At 39.5% G+C, this 21,051-nt stretch overlaps 1 protein-coding gene across 1 annotated transcript in view; it reads left to right on the top strand.

Annotated features, from left to right (window-relative positions):
- Positions 1–21,051, top strand: part of LOC308593623 (lipoxygenase homology domain-containing protein 1-like) — a 181,184-nt gene that overhangs the window by 134,049 nt on the left and 26,084 nt on the right. Inside the window, exons 39-46 of the mRNA XM_081206073.1 lie at positions 907–985; positions 1,811–1,942; positions 2,486–2,667; positions 4,155–4,241; positions 7,471–7,600; positions 10,512–10,663; positions 14,122–14,374; positions 15,734–15,972. Of these exons, the coding sequence (XP_081062199.1) occupies positions 907–985; positions 1,811–1,942; positions 2,486–2,667; positions 4,155–4,241; positions 7,471–7,600; positions 10,512–10,663; positions 14,122–14,374; positions 15,734–15,972 (1,254 nt within the window). The remainder of the gene's footprint in view (positions 1–906; positions 986–1,810; positions 1,943–2,485; positions 2,668–4,154; positions 4,242–7,470; positions 7,601–10,511; positions 10,664–14,121; positions 14,375–15,733; positions 15,973–21,051) is intronic.

Raw genomic sequence — 21,051 nt, forward strand, 5'->3', positions numbered from 1 at the left:
CTTGGAACTTAATAGGGCTTATTTCCAAGTAGATATGCATACAATCTGCCGTAGTCATTCCAGCTCTATCGGTCAAATATGTTCTGTCATGTAGAAATCATTTCAACATGTGCTTGCTGCATGCCTGGAGAATAAATCAGGGAGAAAACTGGTCAGAAGCGACTGAATGCATAGGTCCAATTTAAAATGTCAGGATTCACAGACAGAAGATATTTCTAATATAAGAAGGTTGTATGAGATGGAAGATGTACTGAGGGGAGGGGGACTAATTCTGGAATAAATAAATGCCGAGGAAATAATATTAGTATTCATGGGGGGAAATGAGCAACATAGGATGTTTAACTACTGCTACCAAGAAACATCTTATTTAATTGAGGTGTTTTCATATATTATAATATGGAGAAGATTTGTCTGTAGAAAATAGAGGAATATGACTGATATATTTGCTATCCTAGGTTAGGCCAATCTAGCCTAGTACCCAAGCTCTATCTGAAGCTAATTTGAGACACTTCAGAAGAAAGGCAAGGTCACTTTGAGCAATAACTATAATTCATCTGATTTTATTTGTTTCATTCTAGAAGCTCTGTTACAAATGAGCAGTTTACTGGAACTTTAAACCACTCCAGGAAATACTGCACTTCTTAATAATGTGATACACTAATATTTTCAATAAAGTCTTACTAGTCACTGACACTTAGAACATCACTCTCATTAATGATCTTTTTTTACGACGAACTTACAGAAAATGTTATTTCTTTTCTTTAGCTGAAATGTTTGTCTATGTAGTGAAAAAATCCAAAGAAATATTTTTGCAGTGCTTAAATTTTAGTTACAGTTCTTGCATGTTAATAGCAGTTGCATCTCACTTCATCTAAACCAATACTATTAACTCCCCTCAAATTACAGGTGGATGTTTTCACAATCAAAGCAGTGCACCTTGGGAAGCTGAGCCATGTCCTTGTAGGCTTTAAAAGTTTCAACAAAGGTACAAAATGAAAACATGCATATATATTGAGTATACTGTATCAAATACCAGAAAGGTGACTATGCTAGTCTATAGCTGCAAAAAATATTTTCATGTTTTCCCAGCAGCACCAGATACACTCACTCACTGAGACTGCAGTGCTATGCATACCTGGCTTGGAGTAAACTCCATTGCACTCAATAGGACTTTCTTTTGAGTATACATTTATAGGCTTGAATTGTCACTTACTTGTGGAACAGAAGACTGGCTATCTCACCAATGTGACTTGCCAGTATGTGAGACAACCTTTTGATACTGCATGTAATGAGTGTGGATGACTAGAGACAAAATCCTTTGCTGAATTAAGCACTGTCTGTACAACAAATTATACATGAAGATCTTCTAGTCGTTCTTCTGCATCTAGCAATCAAAGCTGTTTATGTGAATTCTGTTGCTGTGTGTGTGTGTGTGTGTGTGTGTGTGTGAGAGAGAGAGAGAGAGAGAGAGAGAGAGAGAGAGAGAGAGTATATGGATGTATATATCTACACATACATAAACACACAGTACATATGCATCCAGCACTCCAACATGATCAATGAGCTTGATACTCACCCCAGAAATTGATTGGACCCTTCAAGTATTCCTGTTGAATCCTTGAATTCCCCAAGGCTTTTTTTGTTTGTTTAGCATTCATTGGAAATGCATATAATCATCCTTATTATTAACTAATTCCTTTCTGTAGAGTTTTGCATGTGCAAGTGCTTTACAATTCTTAATCATTTAGACCACGCACAAAAGCAGTCGCTGGACAGAAATGGAAACCTATTTCTTTCTCTCTTTTTCTAGATGATTGGTTCCTAGAGAAGATTGTAATAAAAGAAGGAAGCTACCCTTTTACCACATACACCTTTGTTCACAATAACTGGATCAGTAAACATTCAAAAAAAGATTTTACGGAGCTTTCAATTCCACTGCAAGGTATCTTTTTTGTTTTATGGTACTTGCCAAAGTCTATGCTGAAGAACCAGCACCCAAATCCCAACACAAGTTTCTTCATAAGGAAGTCCCACAGAAATTCCCAACTATGAGTACAAAGAACTAAAGCCTTAACTGCTTAGGAATCACTTGCATAACAGCCTTTAATCCATTCCCAAGATAGGTTTCCCAACTTGAACTCAGATTTATTGGAAGTTAATGCAGTTTAAGCTCCCCAATTTCCTACATTCAGAATAATCTAGAGGCTTCATTTTCAAAGCACATAAGATACAGCACAGATAGTACCCTTGCACAAGATCCAACCCCAATATTGCAATCCTGGGAACCAATTCAGACCACAAATCATGTGTTCTCCTGTGATGTTATTCCAGTATTGCCTGCTACATGGCAGCCCAGGAGATTAAGATGAGGCTGAAAATACAAAATACTGAATATAGCTGAGTACTGTAATACATTTTGGAACTGACATTAATATTTAACTCAAATAGACATCATGCTGTTTGTCTGGGTATTTTTCCCATTCAGAAATGACTGTAACATCTGGCCCAGTGAAAATGTTTGATGTTAGAAGTCAAGGACAATGGAAGATGTGGATGGATTGTGCCCATGTTCCAGAAAAGATTCCTGTTGTAAAAGTGCTTGTGTATGGAACCAGTGGGGTATCTCTTCCACAGAATGTCCAGAGTATGAAAAATGATCCATTTCTGGTGGGTTTCTAATTTCTTTTTGTAGCATACACCGTATGTTCTAATGTACAGTTCTACTGCATTGCTGCCACAGGCACATGATGTCCAGTGCAGGGAGGTCTGAAAGAATGGACACAGGAGACTGGTATTGAGTTCAATTAGATCACAACTTTATTACAGGAAATAGTAGGTTTGCTAAGGCACTGGGCATGTATCCATCATCTGGCAGCCCACCTACTACCTGATAGATACCCAGTGGGATTGACTTTGTGCTGGGGAGTTGCTCCTAACAGAGATTGGGTGCCATGACCCTGCACAGACCACCATTGGGAGAGGTGTACTGGGTGGGTGGGAAAATCCCACAATGATCAGCCAAGAGGGCAGCCTGCACCTGGCCACCCCTTAAATAGAGGCATGCTTACCAAAAAATATTTTTTTAAAAATGAGACTTTCAAATGGCCACCAAACAGCACCCAAGCAATGAATGCAACCCTTATCAGCTCCTTATAAAATTTAACTTCTTTTAACTGATACAAATATGCCTCCACCTAAGAAATGTAGATTTCAGTTCTGTGGTTATATATGTATGAATGCCGGCATTGAAATGTAGAATTTTTGTTTGTTACTATGTTCTGTATTTTGGTGTTTTTCTATTGTAGACCGCCCTGCGATCTTTCAATGAAAGGTGGTATAGAAATTAAATAAATAAAGAATAATAATACTGTATTTACTCACGTCTAATGTGCCATCGCATCTGAATCAATTTTCATAACCTTGAAGCTAAAAATAGTATTTGCTGGCAAATGTAAATGTGCCATCAAATCTAATGTGCACATTAATTTTGCAACATAATTTGGCCAAAAATGGTTAATAATAATAATAATAATAATAATAATAATAATAATAATAATAATAATAATAATATCAATTCCCAAAGTTCTTACATTTGCAGTCTCATAACTTTTGATGCTAATTTCTGAAGGAAACCCTTTAAAAACTCATATTTATTTAACTCATATTATTTAACTTACATATGGAAACCACAATTGTGGTGGTGGTTGTTTTGCTAGTATTTAAGGATAAAGTGAACAGCATTTAAAGAAAAAGTGTGAGATTGTTAAAAACTGAGGTTGAGAAAAGAAATACACATTTGACGAATGGAATTTTACCAAGATGTTGGATGTTGCGTGTTGAGTATTCTCCTCAACCTTTGCTTTTAACAGTTTGAATTAACTGGGTTTTATTGTTCTACCAACAATATTCATATAAAATATATGCAGTGGCTCAACACATTAAAAACTAATTTTAGCAACTTCATTTACAATGGAGTCCTATGAATCTTACACAGAAGTATCACTAAATTCAATGGGACTTATTGCCAGGTAAGTGTGTATAGTATTGCACCCTCAAGATTCAAACTGAGCTAAGGTGAAAGAGAAAATAATAAAAATCATCAGAATGAATGTGTGACATGTATAGTTCAGCCAACATTTTGTTTTCTTGAACAGTTAAGCGTTGGCGATATAGGCAGCATAACAAAGATATCCTTTGTGTTATCCAACACCAGTTTGAGCAGAGGAGTTAAACTTCTCAAGGTATGTTACATTTGCCTCACATGACCTTATGTTACTCTCTGTACTATACTTGGTACTTTAGTGGTATTGGATTTTAAAATACAAGTTTTCTATTTATGTAATACTGTAGGAGTTTGAAAACTGACTTGCGATTTCTTGTTGTTGTTTTATTAAGACTTACATAACTTGCCTATCCCCAGAGGCTAAGGCCAGGTAACAAACTTGCTTAAAACAGTTTAACATACACTGCTCAAATCATTTTTATGTACAAGCTCTTACAAAAATTTCTAGAAAGCTGTAAGAAGCCATTGCAGATGCTGGGAAACTAATGTAATTTTTAGCAGCTCATTCTCATCAGAATGGCCCTATGACGATCTATTCATGGAACTGAATCTTAAGGTTACCAAGGCATGATTGATAGTTACAAAGGCATGACTGATCTGAATATGAAAGAAAAAGGCATGCACTCCTGTGTGTACCAATAGATCATGTGCATTTAAGTTGCAGCAGTGGATAAAAAACCCACACCAAGGTTTTAAGCCTGAATGATTAGGGAATCCCTGTGCTGCCACCCTCTCTCCCATTATGCAACCTGTCAGCCATCCTTATTTCAGTCTTCCCTGGATCCAGCTTCACTTGACTGGCTTGCATCCAATTGCCTTTGTGGCTCAGCACAACGTTAAGTGTCAACTCTGCAAATTCTAGATGGGATGAAAGGAGAGAGATAACTAAAAGCCTAACATGGGAACTGAGCCAACCTCCCTTTCTCATTATGATCATATTCAGTAGCCTAATATACATGGAACGGGAGAAGGTACAAGACAGAGTCCTGGGTCACTTCCAGACAACCTGTTTAATGAAGCCCGATTTGCTCACAGGAAGACTGGATAAAACTGTCCATCCTGATTTGTTTGTGGGGATATTAGGCAACTTTTCGTCAAGCATTAACTCCCACTTTGCAGTGCATTTTTGTGTTATTGCAAGAAGAAGAAATTTGGGGGAAGTGAGGTTGTTTTGCCAGAGCTCCAAGTCAGCTTTAATTGCACAGCCTGATTTTTCTGGAGTGCTATTGAATCCCACCCCAAAGTAGTGAGAGTATGGAAGCACTCCTGGATCACCCCTGAAGATGTGGTCTGTGGGTGCTGACAGCTAATCAGCCATTACTACCATTTGAATTTCTCTGCTAATCATGAATTGGATAGCTCAATAAAGCCCCATGGTTCTGCAGGACCTCATGCACTGTGGCACAGAGAAAGGAGAAAAATGAAACAACCAAGTCAGCACAAAAGAATGATGGAAAGGCACATAAAATGTAGTGTGTGTGAGGAACCATAGTAAAAGAAGTTTTTGAACACCAGTTCAAGTACAGTAGTTTGTCAGCCAGGTAAATTAAAAGCACAAACAAGGCCACACATCTTAGTGGTCTCAGTGCAAAGACATTTCATCCCCTAAATATTGTCTTTTATCACACTTGGGAAGGGAAGGGATAGTGTGGAGATCCATCTGTGTTGCGGTTACATCTGCTGTTTTTGTGTTCAGGAGCTGCATTTTTTCTACAGTGATTATTCTCTTTTTATAGCGCAGTCATATATATATCATATGATATCATAGCAGATATCATATCAGTATTTAAAAGTTCTTACTGCAACATTAGTAAAATCCATTCCAGAAGAAAAACATTAAGATGAATTGGATTTTTTCTTTTTTTACTCAGGAAATCAAAATCATTCTTCAGGGAAGTAATTAATTGTTTCATCAAAAGTGAATCTGATAATTTCAGTTTACAACAAATGCAAGGAAACATGTACATTTGAGCTCATTTCGTGAAAAGGCAGAATAAATGCTATAAATAAACAATGTGTAGCCTGGCTCTTGGTGCACTATTTGTGATACAGAATCACAATTTAAATGACAGTAAGGAATCCCTCTTCCTAGCTAACCCTCTTGGAGACTGAGGCACTGTTTCATTATGATCATTCAATCAAATGTTTATTATGGTTGATCAACCATTAAGCAAAGTACAAAATAGAAAGAAGCACAAAATCACTGCCTCAGTGCAACCAATGCTAAATTATTAAAAATGACAAGCTAGGACAGGCACCCCCAAACTCGGCCCTCCAGATGTTTTGGGACTACAACTACCATCATCCCTAGCTAACAGGACCAGTGGTCTGGAGGGCTGAGTTTGGGGATGCCTGAGGTAGGAGCTAACAATACTAGCAAATTAAGAGATACCACAGCTTTAAGATATAGATACATTAGTAGATTTATTAGACTCCTCAAGAAAGATACTCAAAAGTGTCTAGAAGTATCAGCCAGAAAACTGCCTCATAAGGGAATTGTTGTTGGCATCTGCCTGTCTTGAGAGACAATGGTGTGCACCTCCAGGGGTGAAATCAAACTGCAAGCCTGGAAAGTGTGTATGGAGGTTCTGGGCTGCCCCGATGACAAGACCCCCTCTTGGCCTTGCTGATATGGTCCAAAGTAAAGCAGAGTAATACGTTTGGCACCAGCTTGGCTGCAGGAGTTGCCAGGAGGAGGCATACAAGGAGCAAAGTTTTCCTTCTGCTAGATGGGCTACCTTCCCAGGTTGATGAGCCCCATCTGCCCCTCACTTCCTTCTACAGCACATGCAGACCATTCGACCCACTGCTGGATTGCATATCTCTGTTAGAAGCAGACCAAGTCAGGCACAGTGACCTGGTGGTATAAATGGCCCATTAGTGATGCATGTGACTCCTGCGTATCCATATCTTTTATTGTATAACCACTCATAGATCCAAAGATAGCAGATAAAAACCCCACCCCTCATTGATTCATTTTTTTTCATGTAGACACAAAAGAATCCAGCAACATCTGCTACAACAGAGACATTGGCAGGGCAATGGAGCCAGCATTGAATAGAGAGCATCCATGACAATCTACTTAATGAGACAAGTCCAATTTTCAAGTTCATGGCAGTACTAGCAATACAGTACTAGCTGTAATAACTACAGCTCTAAGGAAGAAGGATTGAATTCCTTCTAAGGAAAATCTAAGCCCAGGAAATGAGATTGAGGCTCCATACAAAATCTGGTTCTCAGCTTTTGCAATGAAAGCCTGTGGAGCTGCTGGAACAAATTTGCCTCCTTTTGTGAATAAAAATCAAAATCGTGCTCTTACTGTATAGGAGTCATGAAACTGAATCCTGAGGCATTTGTAGGAATTGGCTTGTTCTAATCTGTGGTCCTCCATGTCCTCTTGGCTGCAGCTCCGGATGAAAGACTTGGACACTAAAGAAGAACTGGGTTTTCACCCTTTAAACCAATGGCTTTTTGAAGATGGGTCTGAGACTGTGACAGAGCTAGCAGCAGTCAGACCAGATAAAGCACCACTTAAGGGTATGTTTCCCAACCACAGAACAAGCAAAACTAAATGCTCTCTTCCAGAAATTACCTCTGTGAAAAACATGGTAGGAAGGGCTATACATTATTCTAGAGCAGGTGAGCAACCTTCCTGTCCCTAAGGGCCTCATGTGGTGGGTGGACATTTGGCTGTGTGCCAGAAGGGATAGCCAGTCATGGGCAATGCCATTAACACACTTGTTCAACACACACATAGACATTGAACTCTTTCTTTCCTTCTTTCCTTCTTTCCTTCTCTCTCTCTCTCTCTCTCTCTTTCTCTCTCTCTCACACACACCCCTTTCCCTTTCGATTTCCCAGCACTCCAGTTCAGCAGTTCAAAGCTGCAATTAGTGTGCTAATATGCAACTATCTTGTCTGTGTTGGGAGTGCGAGACGGGATGCGGGGGGGGGGGTTAAAACCTCCACCAGCACTCCCATTGCAGATAACGTTCTGCCTGCACTGCTAAGAATTGAATAAGGACCTGGAATGTATGGAGAATACCATGTTGTCTTCTCCCAGTTGAGGTTCTGGCCAGTGGCGTAGCGTGGGTTGTCAGCACCCGGGGCAAGGCAAGTAATTTGCGCCCTCTAACCCGTGGATTTGCGCCCCCTAACCCGTGGATTTGCGCCCTCTAACCCTAACCCCCAGATGTTGCGCCCCGTGTGGCTGGCCCCCCCTGCACCCCCATGCTACGCCACTGGTTCTGGCTGTGAACCACCCTGAGGTCTGTGGATGAAGGGCAGTATACAAATTTAATAAAATATTTAAGTCCAGGCAAGCCGGTTTAACTGGGTTTAAAAACTTGGAGAAAGGCATGTTTAAGTTACATTAAATTAAGTAGGACTTATATTTAAGTAATTAGGTTCCGCCCATCTCACTTTAAGCACCTCTAACTCTTGCAGGATTAAAATAAAAAAATTCCTTCCTGTAGCACCTTAAAGACCAACTAAGTTAGTTCTTGGTATAAGCTTTCGTGTGTATGCACACTTCTTCAGATACACTGTATCTGAAGAAGTGTGCATGCACACGAAAGCTTATACCAAGAACTAACTTAGTTGGTCTTTAAGGTGCTACAGGAAGGAATTTTTTTATTTTGACTATGGCAAACCAACACGGCTACCTATCTGTAACTGGAATCTTGCAGGATTGCATCTGATATGAAGGGTTCTGTTGGGTTACAGTAAAAGTGATTTTCTTCACATCCCAACTCAAACTCTGATAAATTAGCAAATTTAGTTGTACAGTGCTATGCAGAGTTCATGCATCTACTGCTCTAAAATTGTTCTGTCATGCTTCCTAAAGACATATGCATTACTATGCAGATGTATACAAAACTATGTGTTGTCATCCAGGCATCATACTAGATGATGATTTCTGTCTGTAGTGAATAATATTAATGCAGATCGATGTGAAGAGTTGAGCTACTTCCTCATAGCACTTTAATTGGTAGTGGCAGCAATTATCTAACTGGCAGGCTCAAAGGGAAAGCAGCTGATCTGGAACAAACAGCAGGGCTTTAGCCCTGTTAACTTTCCTTTTTTCTCTACAGAAAAATCAGCAGCAATGAATAGATGCTAACTGGAGTTAAGTCCTGCAATTAATATGAAAAAGGGGGATTTGTTTCTCTTGGCTTCTGCAAGAAATGACTCAAGCTTCATTTAATTGCACTTTTAAGTCATATTGACATAGTTCGGTGACAAAAGTTCTAGCCAGGAATGACAGTATAGATTTGATGTTGTTCATATTTGAATAATAAGCAGAATGCTATAAACTTGTAACACTGGGCTAAAAAGTGGAACTACTTTTTAGTAGCCATGTATTATGGGTTTTGGAAGTGTGCACGTGTGGTGTATTGCAAGAAATTATACTGAGAGCAGGGATGTTATTGGGGAGATACAGTAAAACAGGAATTAAGGAAGATAAGTACCAAGCTGAAATAGAGGCAAATGCCATAAATACTCTTTTGCACACCTGTTTGTTTTCATTAAATATGCACTTCCATACAAATTTACTTGAGGGTAAGTCCCATGGAGCTTAGTGGGACTTACTTCTGAGTCGACCTGTAGAGGGCTGCCCTAAAGCATATTTGCTTGTCTACTAAAAATAGATGGAGTAGCTGATTGTAAGGTTGGCGGTTGGAAACTGTACGACGGGGTGAGCTCCCATTGCTATGTCTCAGCTCCTGCCAACCTGGCAGTTTGGAAGCATACCAGTGTGAGTAGATAAATAGGTACCGCTGTGGCTGGAAAGTAAACAGTGTTTCTGTGCACTCTGGTTTCCGTCATGGTGTTCTGTTGTGCCAGAAGCGGTTGTGTTCATGACCATGGAAGTTTGACCCCCAAAAGCCACTCCCCCCAAAACCCAGAAAAAAATGCTCTCTGGTTTGTCTGATTGCTCCCCTTTACTCCTTCCCTCCATTTCTCAGCCAACCATCAAAAAGCAAACAATGAAGTAAAATACTCTGTTCTTATATATAAATTGGTGGTATGTATAGCAAGGTTTGGGTACTAATTTAGTGTTTTTGGATAAGTGTCGTGTTGGTCTGCCATAGTCAAAATAAAAAATTCCTTCCAGTAGCACCTTAAAGACCAACTAAGTTAGTTCTTGGTATGAGCTTTCGTGTGCATGCACACTTATCTGAAGGTATCTGAAGAAGTGTGCATGCACACGAAAGCTCATACCAAGAACTAACTTAGTTGGTCTTTAAGGTGCTACTGGAAGGATTTTTTTATTTTGGATAAGTGATTTTTCTCATAGCTTAAGTTCATAAAGCAGGTCCTGTGTGGTTTGTTTATGAAGGAGGAAGGATATAGGACTATTGGTTTTATTTCTTACACACATATTAATTTTATGCTTCTCATAGGTTTCTTTGTCACATTTTCTATCGTTGATCTTTTTCCACAGTGGTTACTTACTCAATCAGTGTCCACACAGGAACGTTACCTGCATCAGAAACAGAAGCAGATGTCTTCATTACAATATTCGGGGAGAATGGGGACTCTTACAAAAGAAGACTTAGGTGTTCAAAGTCATGTGCATACTTTGCAAAGGGTCAGGTAGGCTTAGAATTTGTCTAGCTGTTATTTTGAGGGGCTTTGTAAACTTCAACCAGAGTGTTCACAACACAGCTACCTCAAGCTCTGCTTTCACAGGCATTGCTATGTGAAATCATGAAAAATGCAGAAAATACACTTAAGATGTGTTCCCTCTCTATATTGCTTGTGAAAGTCAAAGAAAAAGGAGCTGCAACATCCAGAGCACACATGCAAAACAACACTTAAATGCTGGCAAATTAGCAGTGCTGATGCTGTCAGAAATAGCCACCTTCTATCATTCAATAACCAAGGGCTGGAATAAGAAAATAAAAAATAGGTGGATTTTTTGCTCTGGGAATGTTTGTACAAGTTTATGGGGTTTTGGAGGAGTCATGAAGTTGCAAAGCTGAGGGGGCTGGGTCCAGAACTAGACATGGCTAGATGGAGCCATTGGGGCTCTTTCAGTGAGTCTGTTCTAAACATGACCAAGTCCAGATCCAGACCCGAGTTATTTCCCCATTCAGATCTGCATCTCCTTTGCTTTCCATGAAGACGGATCTGGCTTCTTCAGCTGCTATTCCACAGGGTAGCTGTATGCCAACTAGAAAATCTCTTGCAACTCCAGGAATTCCCATATCATAGCTCCCAGGGAATCTGAGGTTATTAAGATAACCCTATATATTTAAAGGATTCTAAATACAATTTGCAGACTACTGTGATGTGCATCAATACCCTGCTGAAACAACTGTGTTTAATGACAGAGAAAGGAGAGCCTCTCAAGCTTTACAGCTGCAGCCTTAAGGGAATATTCCTGGAACTATAAGCACAGGATGCCGTAATTCTAATTTCTATTGACTCTTTTCCTATACAAATCACTTCTCTTAAGGAATGTGTATAGAAATAAATACCATGCATATAAAATGTAAATTGGCACTGCTGTAGTTCAACCTCCATTCATTTAATGGGGTTTGTCTGGAAGCTTAATGCAAGACCTGCTGAAATAAATTGAGGTTGAACAGCAGCAGTACTTGGTGAATTGTGCCTATGATATAGATATTTGCATATAATTCTGAACAGAAATCCAGGGTCCAAATCCAATGCAGATATCTCACTGCTGCTTTTAAAAGAAATGTGAAGAGATGGAATATCTGATCACAGATCTGTAACGCCTTGGCTAGTTTGGCCCTTTGTAACCACTAAAACAGCTGAGCAATTGAACAACTTGCACAGGAAAATTGTTGAATTTCCCTTCCTAGAGATTTAAAAGAAGAGAGTTGATAAGTATCTATCAGTGTCGTGAATCCTGCTCCTGCAGGGGTTGAGCTACATGACTCACGAGATCCCTTCCAAAAATTGGGAATCTGATTCAGCCGCATTAATAAGCCTAAATTGAATTTACTGCTTGTAGCTGTCACAACTGTATGATAGAAGAAGATGAAGCAATTCAATTAAATCAAATCACAGTGAATGAAGCTGGTTTATATTGCTTAAGTAATTATCTTTCTAGTTAAATGCTCTCATTGGTTTAATGGGTTAAATGAGTAGGAAATTGTCATTTTGCCTAACTAAAGCAGAATCTAAATCAGGCGAGCCAATTTAATAAAATGGTTTTGCTTTTCATCAATTACATTTCCAATGAAGTGTATGTGTCTTTACACAAAGGGAGAAATAACATAGGACAAAAATACATTCTGGCTAACAGTGAGAGCTGTGTAATGTAATGCATCATAAGGCAAATTCATTGATAACAATGGGGTGATTTTGACCACTGTTTCCTGAGGAGTTTGATTTATTGTCCTATTGAAAGGGATTAATGATTGATTTCAATCTGAAAAGTACTAACAGGAAAGAAAGATGAATATTGCTGGTATAGCCTATTATGTACAACTCTGCATATAGTGTGCCACCATAACAAGATTTGCCATTTCAAATAACAAAATCAAAAGTGGTGCAATGTTCCAGAAGTTATTTACAATACATTCTTCTTGACTATTGACTATTTGGGGCTTTTTATACTTCCCATTCAGAGTTGTACTTTGTCATGGTAACTGTTTTTGGAAGAGTATAAATATGTGAAGGTAAAAATGTCAGAAATTCTATTTTTCTAGTTGAAATTATATTCTCCAGGCTACATTTCCTGGGAGTATTTGTAGAATATACCTGGACCAAAAGATCCATGTAAGAATCTGATTTTTAAAACCATAAAGCATTTCCATTTTATTTTAATTTAATCATGTTTTATTCCATTCTTCTTTGTCTCATTGTATAGAAGTTGTCAACAAGTAAAATTATAGCTGCTGCTGCTGCTGCTTCCATCCATCTGGTCGTCTTGCTACCCACATGTGCCCACACTTCCACCCACCCGCTCGTATTCTCTATCAAATGGGCACACATTCATTCCCTCTAATATAATTTATTCATCCCAACATGCATCTCTGCAGCTGCTACTGCACTGTTGTTTACTGGAAGCTAGAATAGTATTAGAAGTGTTCATTTGCGCTAAAAAACCCACACCATTTTCTTGTCTTTATCAAACTCTCATGCACAGAAGACTGATAGCTTTCTGTGGTCAGTCTAATTGGCCATTGTTAGCATTGCCATCCATACTTAGAATTTGAAACACTATAAGGAGTAAAACTTAAGCACGCACAAATTGGTTGATTTGTTGTATTGCACTGTGCTGTCATTCACAGAGTTGCTGCTGAGTAGATGGAGAAAATCACGCATGGTATTAGTATGAACCAGCCATTTTCAAGCTTTTTGTGTCCATGGAATTCTTCTCATATCAACATTCCTGCCAAAGAACCTTTGCAGAAGAATCGGGGAGGGGGTGTTGTAGGGTCCATATGGGATACTGAAGAGTCCTATTGGCCCATGTGAACTGAGTGTATATCCTTGAATACACCCAGAACTCCTCTGCAGCTCTGTATTGTATGGCAAGCTGTGCGGTGGAAATTGAACTTCTATTACTAATACTTTAATTCAGGAACCTTTGCAGGAATTCCATGGTTCCAAACAACACAGTTTGAAAGTCATCAATTTAGACCAAAATACCAGAGACAGGGAGCTGGCCAATGAGTGTAAATCCTGAAACAGCTATGGATTTGCTGGGTTTATGCTGCACATACTGTTCAGCCACTGTGGTCTACCTGTAAAGTTAACAGCAACAGCTGCATACTTTGAATGCTGCTGGAAAATATTACTATAGGAATCATTTAGTTAATAAATGTATCTCAATCTCAAGTTCCAAAAAGCATTTTAGGCATGACAGAGTTCTTCTAGTCTCTGAACAATGAGACTTCTGCATATGAATAAGGTATCTAAAAGCTATTGAATCAATATTGTGTTTAAGTACCAGTAAAAGGAACAACTGAACAGGAAAACGATTCTCTTTTCTAATAGAGTAGTTGAATTAAGCAATGTTTAATATGTTTTTATTAAGTGGATGTTGGCCCTGCTTTATTTCCTTTCCCCAATAGTTGAATACCTTCAGTGTCCAAGCAATAGATCTAGGAATGTTGAGCAAAGTGGTTGTGGAACACAATAGATCTGGTTATGGAGCGGGTTGGTATCTTGACCGAATCATGATACAAGAATCAGAGAAGAATAGTGACCAGTATGTATTCCTGTGCCAGCAATGGTTGGACAGTGGAGTTGGTGATGGAAAAATGAAACGAGAGGTGCAACTTCTTGGAAAAGTTAGGAAAGAGAAGCTGGCTGAAAATTTTCATGGTGAGATGCAAAATTATAAAAATATATTAAAGATTCTGTTTTGATAGATTTTATTCTGTCTTTCAGGGATGGGTCTGTTGAAACCAAAAAATGCTATTCAAATATAATATGCCTTTATTCTAAATAACATCATTCATGTATCCTCATGACATTTTGCAAAGCGGGATAATACAGTGCGTGTGTGTGTGTGTGTGTGTGTGTGTGTGTGTGTGTGTGTGTGAATGTGTGTGTACACACACACACACACACACACACACACATACACTCAGAGAGAGAGGGGGGAGATACAGAGACTAAGAAGTATAAGAAATGATTTAAAATTAGATTTGTGGATTAGATGCAACAGAAGGTGGTGAGGAGAGAAAAACAAATAGGAGACTTCTTCAGGCATGATGAATGACAGACCAAAGGCTCTTGTATCTGAAGCTATTTCTGATATATCTAATCTGTTCTAGCAGTATTTTCTACCTCACCTACACCCCATTTAGGGTAAAAAAGTAAACCCCATTTAGGAATGTTGTTTTAAAATGTGATGAACTGAAACATGCCCACAAACCCCTTTCTTGGTCAAGGGGGTGGAGAGAGTGTTGGTGAAGCAGTAGCAGCAGTTCCTGGATGTTACAGACTATCTGGATGCATTTCAGTTTGGGTTCAGGAGCAGTTTTACCACTGAATCAACCTTGGTTGTCCTGATGTGGCTGGGGAAACCCAGCCAGATGGGTGGGATAGAAATAATAAATGATGATGATGATGATGATGATGATGATGATGATGATGATGAATGAAGTGCATTGAGAGCAGCAGCTCATCCCTACTTGCTCTTGCCCCACCATTTTTCCCTGGGGAAATGCAATATTTAGCACTGAATAGGAGCAAATGTCAGTTGGGTTTTCTTCAGATTGATGCTTTCTCCGATTTATTGCTAAAGAATTATTTCTCCAGAGGAAAGTGGTGTGACAAAGGCAAAACCACTTGGACCTGTGCCTAGAAAGTGTGGGACAAGGGGGAAACTGCTCAGACCCATCCATTCTAGACACGGGACAAGCTTAAGACTGGATGAGCCCTGGGACATGGGGAGTATTACTCTGTCCTTCTTGCTTGATCTCTCAGCAGTTTTTGATCCTATTGATATCATGTGAGCAGAAACACTGTTAAAATTTTAAAACAATGTACAAATTCAGAATAGTATATAAATGATTAACAATCACAGCACTATTGCTAGTATTGAAATATCAAGGGTTTAACTGTTGGCTTATTTCATGCACTCTGTGGCTAACAAAAGTTCAAAATTGTGGAGCAAATTCAGATTTCTGCAACACTACAGTCAATTTGTTATTTCCTACTGATTTGCTTTTCTAGGTACTTGGGATGTCACTGTTACAACTAGAGGCATTTCAAGCAATGCTATGAACCCTAAGTTGACTCTTACGGTTTGTGATGACAAAGGGGCATCTTCTTCAGTCTTTATTCCCAAAGGATCATTTCAGAGGGCTGAGGCTTATCAGGCAACACTGGAGCTGGATAAGAAGTCTAATATGATATGCAAAGTTCGCTTGGAAGTAGAAGACACAGATGGGGAAATGTGGCATTGTCGTGAGGTAAATCCTAACTATGCATTTGTATATTATACTGGAAGAAAAAACTTCTTTATATAACCTTGTTGGGCTTCCAGGGACAAGGCTAAATCAAAGGCCCCTGTGTCCATTCCCTCATTCCTCTTCTTTTGCACAAATGGCCACAAATCACTAGGATATTCTGTTCATGCTTTTTATTAGGGATTAAATGTTACAGCACACTTCACACCCCAACAAAGATAGATCCCCGAGGGCATGAAGACAGCCTCCCGGATTAGGGTTTTAGACAGTCCCCTCCAATAGTCAGACAGAATTTTCACTCAGTAACATTTGGGTATCCAGTAAAGGTAATCCAAAGGCACCTTGTTGAGCTGCTTTACCTCTGCCTTCCTTGCTACTAGCATGCAGAAGGGGGGGGGCACCCTCTTGCTTTTCCCTTGCAAGACTGTTCTACCTCTCTGGAGGCTGACACAAGCAAGCTCTGTGTCAGTGCATCCCCACTTCAGGGACTCAAGAGCGATCCCTTCTTCAGGCATAGCCTACTGCTCACTAGACCCTCAAATTCCTCCAGCCTCATTCCAGTCAGCTTCCCAGCCTCAAGGCATTGGTTAGGTGTAGCCTGAAGCTTCACACCTCCCCACTTGCTTGCCTGCTTGTTTAAAGCCATCTTTCAGTATTTCCTACTCCTTAACATTCTGCCTGTGTTATCTGTGTTTGCTGCTGCTTGGATAAATGCATGAATCTGACTTTTGGACCTTTTTGTAAGTAAAGTGTTTAAAACTTATTTTATGACTTCTACAAGAGGGATAGAAAAGAGTAGAGCAGTTTGCAAGTGAACTAAATGGGATCAAAAGGTCTATATTTCCACATTATACTGCTGCTTAACTTTTCTGAGTTTAGACTCTGCTACTGAGGGCTCTCTCCTGCTGTTGAATTAGTTTAGCCCCACATTTTGAATTCATTCCCTGTTTAGGGAAGTTTTTAATGTTTAATGCTGCATTGCGTTTTTAATATTTGGTCGGGAGCTGCCCAGAGTGGCTGTGGAAACCCAGCCAGATGGGCGGGGTATAAATAATAAAATATTATATTATTATTATATTATGTGCCCAGCCAATTCGTTTGTTATTTACCCCACACACATGGGTCGTGTGAATTCATATTTTTCTCCCACAAGACCTCCACTCTGTCCCCCTCCTCCCCTTTTCCCTATCTGCCTTCTGCACACAGAGAGGAAGCTGCCTGTCTTGTCCACCAGCAGGCTGTCTTAGCCACACTTTACTGGCAAGCCTTGCCTTTGAGCAATTGAAAAACAGAGGTACTGTAGAGCTGTCCCCAGCTATCTTTCACAAACCTACTCTCACTCTCACACACATATTCCTATTTAAAGGGATGTGATTTTCAGAAAGCATCTTCTAGTTGTGCTCAACAGTTATCTAACAGTCTTATGTAACATAATGCTCAGATCTGTTTGTCACATATCAGGCTATTTGCATAATATTAATATCTGTTTATAGCAGAACTATTACGGCTTCCATAGTATGCGTCAAAAATTTATTTGGGAAGAAATGTTTTCTTTTTTTAAAAAACATGAATGGTGGGGGCTGGAAAGATTCCCTCCCCGAGTCACTCAGTGAAGTAGTTGGCAGGTGGTTAGGAAGACAGAAGGAAGTGTTATTACATAACACAATTACAGATTTCACTATGGTAGTATGATATCACTCTGATGATTGCCACTGGCTTAGCCAAGGGGTTGGGGGGGCTGTGGGGGGGGGGCTGATGGGAGCCAGAGTCCAGCAATATCTGCAAGGCTACTGCCTTCCCATGCCTAGTTTGGATGGATGAAAAAGGATGCTTTATTTATTAGTGGCTGGCTATACTTCACCTCCAGCTGATGTCTTTGAATGATTGTGTTTTGCGTTCCTTCAGTCCTTCCAAGGGCTGGAGTAAACCTGTTTCCTCTCTAATGCAGAGGAGTGACATTGTTCTCTAACATATTTGAACATTTATTTATTTATTTATTTGGTTTATAATACAGTGATCCCTAAAGAGTTTGCATAAAATATTAAAACTAAATATAACAAAATATGGAAATGAAAGAGTTAATATATATATATCAATAAAAACAGAAATCTATTATCTAGGGACATGACATGTGCTTAAAAGTAGCTATTGTTTCCACTTCCTGGATTGCATGTGGGTGAGTGTTACCAATTGAGAAGGCCTGCTGTCTAAATATCACAAGGTGACATTCCACTGATCATAGTATATTTTTTTTTTAAAAAAATGATATTTATTAAAGTTTCAAAAAAGGTTACAAAAATAAGAAAAAGGGGGAAAAAAGAAAAGAAAAAATACAAAATACAGAAAAATAAAAACACTTAAAAACAAATCAACCTTTCCATGTCATGTCTTTCATTTACTTGTTTCCCTGACCTCCTCACACCTCCCTTTTTTGTATTCCAGTTCAGTTATTTAATTCAGCAAATCCTTTCCCTCTTTGTTTTTATCCTAATCCTTTAACTTAATATATTGTAACTTTGAATTCTCACCTGTTTACAAACCATTTTTACATACTCCTTTGTAACATTGCTGCTAAAACCACTTAACTTCATTCTGACATCATTCTAACATTCATTAATTTTGCAGTATTTCTGTAAATAGTCTTTAAATTTCTTCCAATCTTCTTCCACCGGCTCTTCTCCCTGGTCTCGGATTCTGCCAGTCATTTCCGCCAGTTCCATGTAGTCCATTCACCTTCATCTGCCATTCTTCCCGGGTGGGTAGATCTTGTGTCTTCCAGTACTTTGCAATAAGTATTCTTGCTGCTGTTGTAGCATACATAAAGAAAGTTCTATCCTTCTTTGGCACCAATTGGCCAGCCATGCCCAGGAGAAAGGCCTCTGGTTTCTTCAGAAAGGTATATTTAAATACCTTTTTCATTTCATTATAGATCATCTCCCAAAAAGCCTTACTCCTTGGACACGTCCACCAAAGGTGAAAGAATGTACCTTCCGTTTCTTTACATTTCCAACATTTATTATCGGGCAAATGATAGATTTTTGCAAGCTTGACTGGTGTCATGTACCACCTGTATATCATTTTTATAATATTCTCTCTTAAGGCATTACATGCCGTAAACTTCATACCTGTGGTCCATAACTGTTCCCAGTCAGCCATCATTATGTTATGTCCAACATCTTGTGCCCATTTAATCATAGCAGATTTCACCGTTTCATCCTGAGTATTCCATTTCAACAGCAAGTTATACATCTTTGACAGAATCTTGGTTTTGGGTTCTAATAGTTCTGTTTCCAATTTTGATTTTTCCACCTGGAAGCCAATTTTCTTGTCCAAATTATATGCCTCCATTATCTGATAATAATGAAGCCAATCTCGCACTTTATTTTTTAGTTTTTCAAAACTCTGCAATTTCAATCTGTCTCCCTCTTTTTCCAAAATTTCCCAATATTTCAGCCATTTAGCCTCCATATTGAGCTTTTTCTGCGCCTTCGCTTCCATCCACTGATCATAGTATAGTCAGCAAAGCCTCCTCTGAAGATCTTAGTGATCAGCCAGGTATGTTGGCCTGCTAGGTATCCTGGTCCTAAGTTGTTTAGAGCTTGAACATGGCTCAGTAGCTAATCAGCAGCTGTAAGAAACGTTCTCATATATTTATTTGGATCAGCTACACCAAGGTGCTGACTTCAATATTACCTAGTAAAACATTGCTCTATATCTACATATTCTCAAACTGGCTATTATATTCTGGTCTTGCAACTAACAAAGGGAGACAGTGACAATGCCTTGACAAAAGTACCTGCCATGTAAACTGACATCCCAGGAAAGAGACAGAACACCAAAGTGACAGCCTCTCCAAGTATGTCTAGGATGCTGAAGCTAAAGTCATCAATTGCAGCAAAATAGCTGTGTTGCAGAAAATATAAGGAATTTTCCCTGACAAAATAAAAGTCAAAATGCTTCTGAGGAATAGCTTTTAATTCATAGTTGTAACTGAAAGTCTTGCATTGTTTCTAAATTGCTCCGCTGATGATTGCATTTCCCAGAAGGTGAAAGATGCAAAAAGGGGGTCATCTCTTTTGGGCCTTGTCCTCACCAACAGGGAGGAACTGATCAATGAAGTGAAAGTACAGAGAACCTTGGGAGAAAGTGATACACAAGCAAGGGAAAGCTGAGTGTAGTTGAACATGCACTCTGGACTATAAGGAGGCTCATTTCAAAAAGCTAAAAGAACTATTGGGTGAAGTCCAAAGGTCAAAATTACTCAAAGAGATGGGAGTCCAAGATGGATGGGAGTTTCTTAAAGGTTAACTACTGAAGGCACAAAGGCTGGCAATTCCAACAAGAAAGAAAAGTGGGAGGCACCAAAATAAACCGCATAAGAAGAAGAAGAGTTTGGATTTGATATCCCGCTTTATCACTACCCGAAGGAGTCTCAAAGCAGCTTACATTCTCCTTTCCCTTCCTCCCCCACAACAAACACTCTGTGAGGTGAGTGGGGCTGAGAGACTTCAGAGAAGTGTGACAAGGTCACCCAGCAGATGCATGTGGAGGAGCGGGGACATGAACCCGGTTCACCAGATTACGAGATTACCGCTCTTAACCACTACACCACACTGGTTTACGGATGAGCTGTGTTGGAAGAAGGGACTATATAAGAAATGAAAGAAAGCAGAAATCACAAAGGAAGAGTGTACATGAGTAGCCAACAGTTGCAGGGAGAAGGTTGGGTGAGGCAAAGCTCAGAGGGGCATCCACCGCCTCACCTGTAGATGTAAAGGAGTTGTGTGTCATCAGCATATTTCTGGCGCCATACTCCAAAACTCCAGTTAGCCCCAGACAGCAGTTTCTTGTAGATGTTAAACAGCACAGGGGATAAAATTGAACACCGAGGAACCCCACGTTGAAGGCTCCACAGGGCTGAAGAGCACTCCCCAAGCATCACCCTCTGGGGGGGTGGGGTGAAACATCCAAATAGGACTGGAACCACCACAAAGTGGTGCCACCCACCCCTAACTTAGACAGCCACTCCAGAAGGATACCATGTTTGATGATATCAAAAGAGGTCTGAGAGGTCGAGGAGAA

The sequence above is a fragment of the Podarcis bocagei genome (genome assembly GCF_964188305.1).
Source record: "Podarcis bocagei genome assembly, chromosome: 8".
NCBI lineage: Eukaryota > Metazoa > Chordata > Lepidosauria > Squamata > Lacertidae > Podarcis > Podarcis bocagei.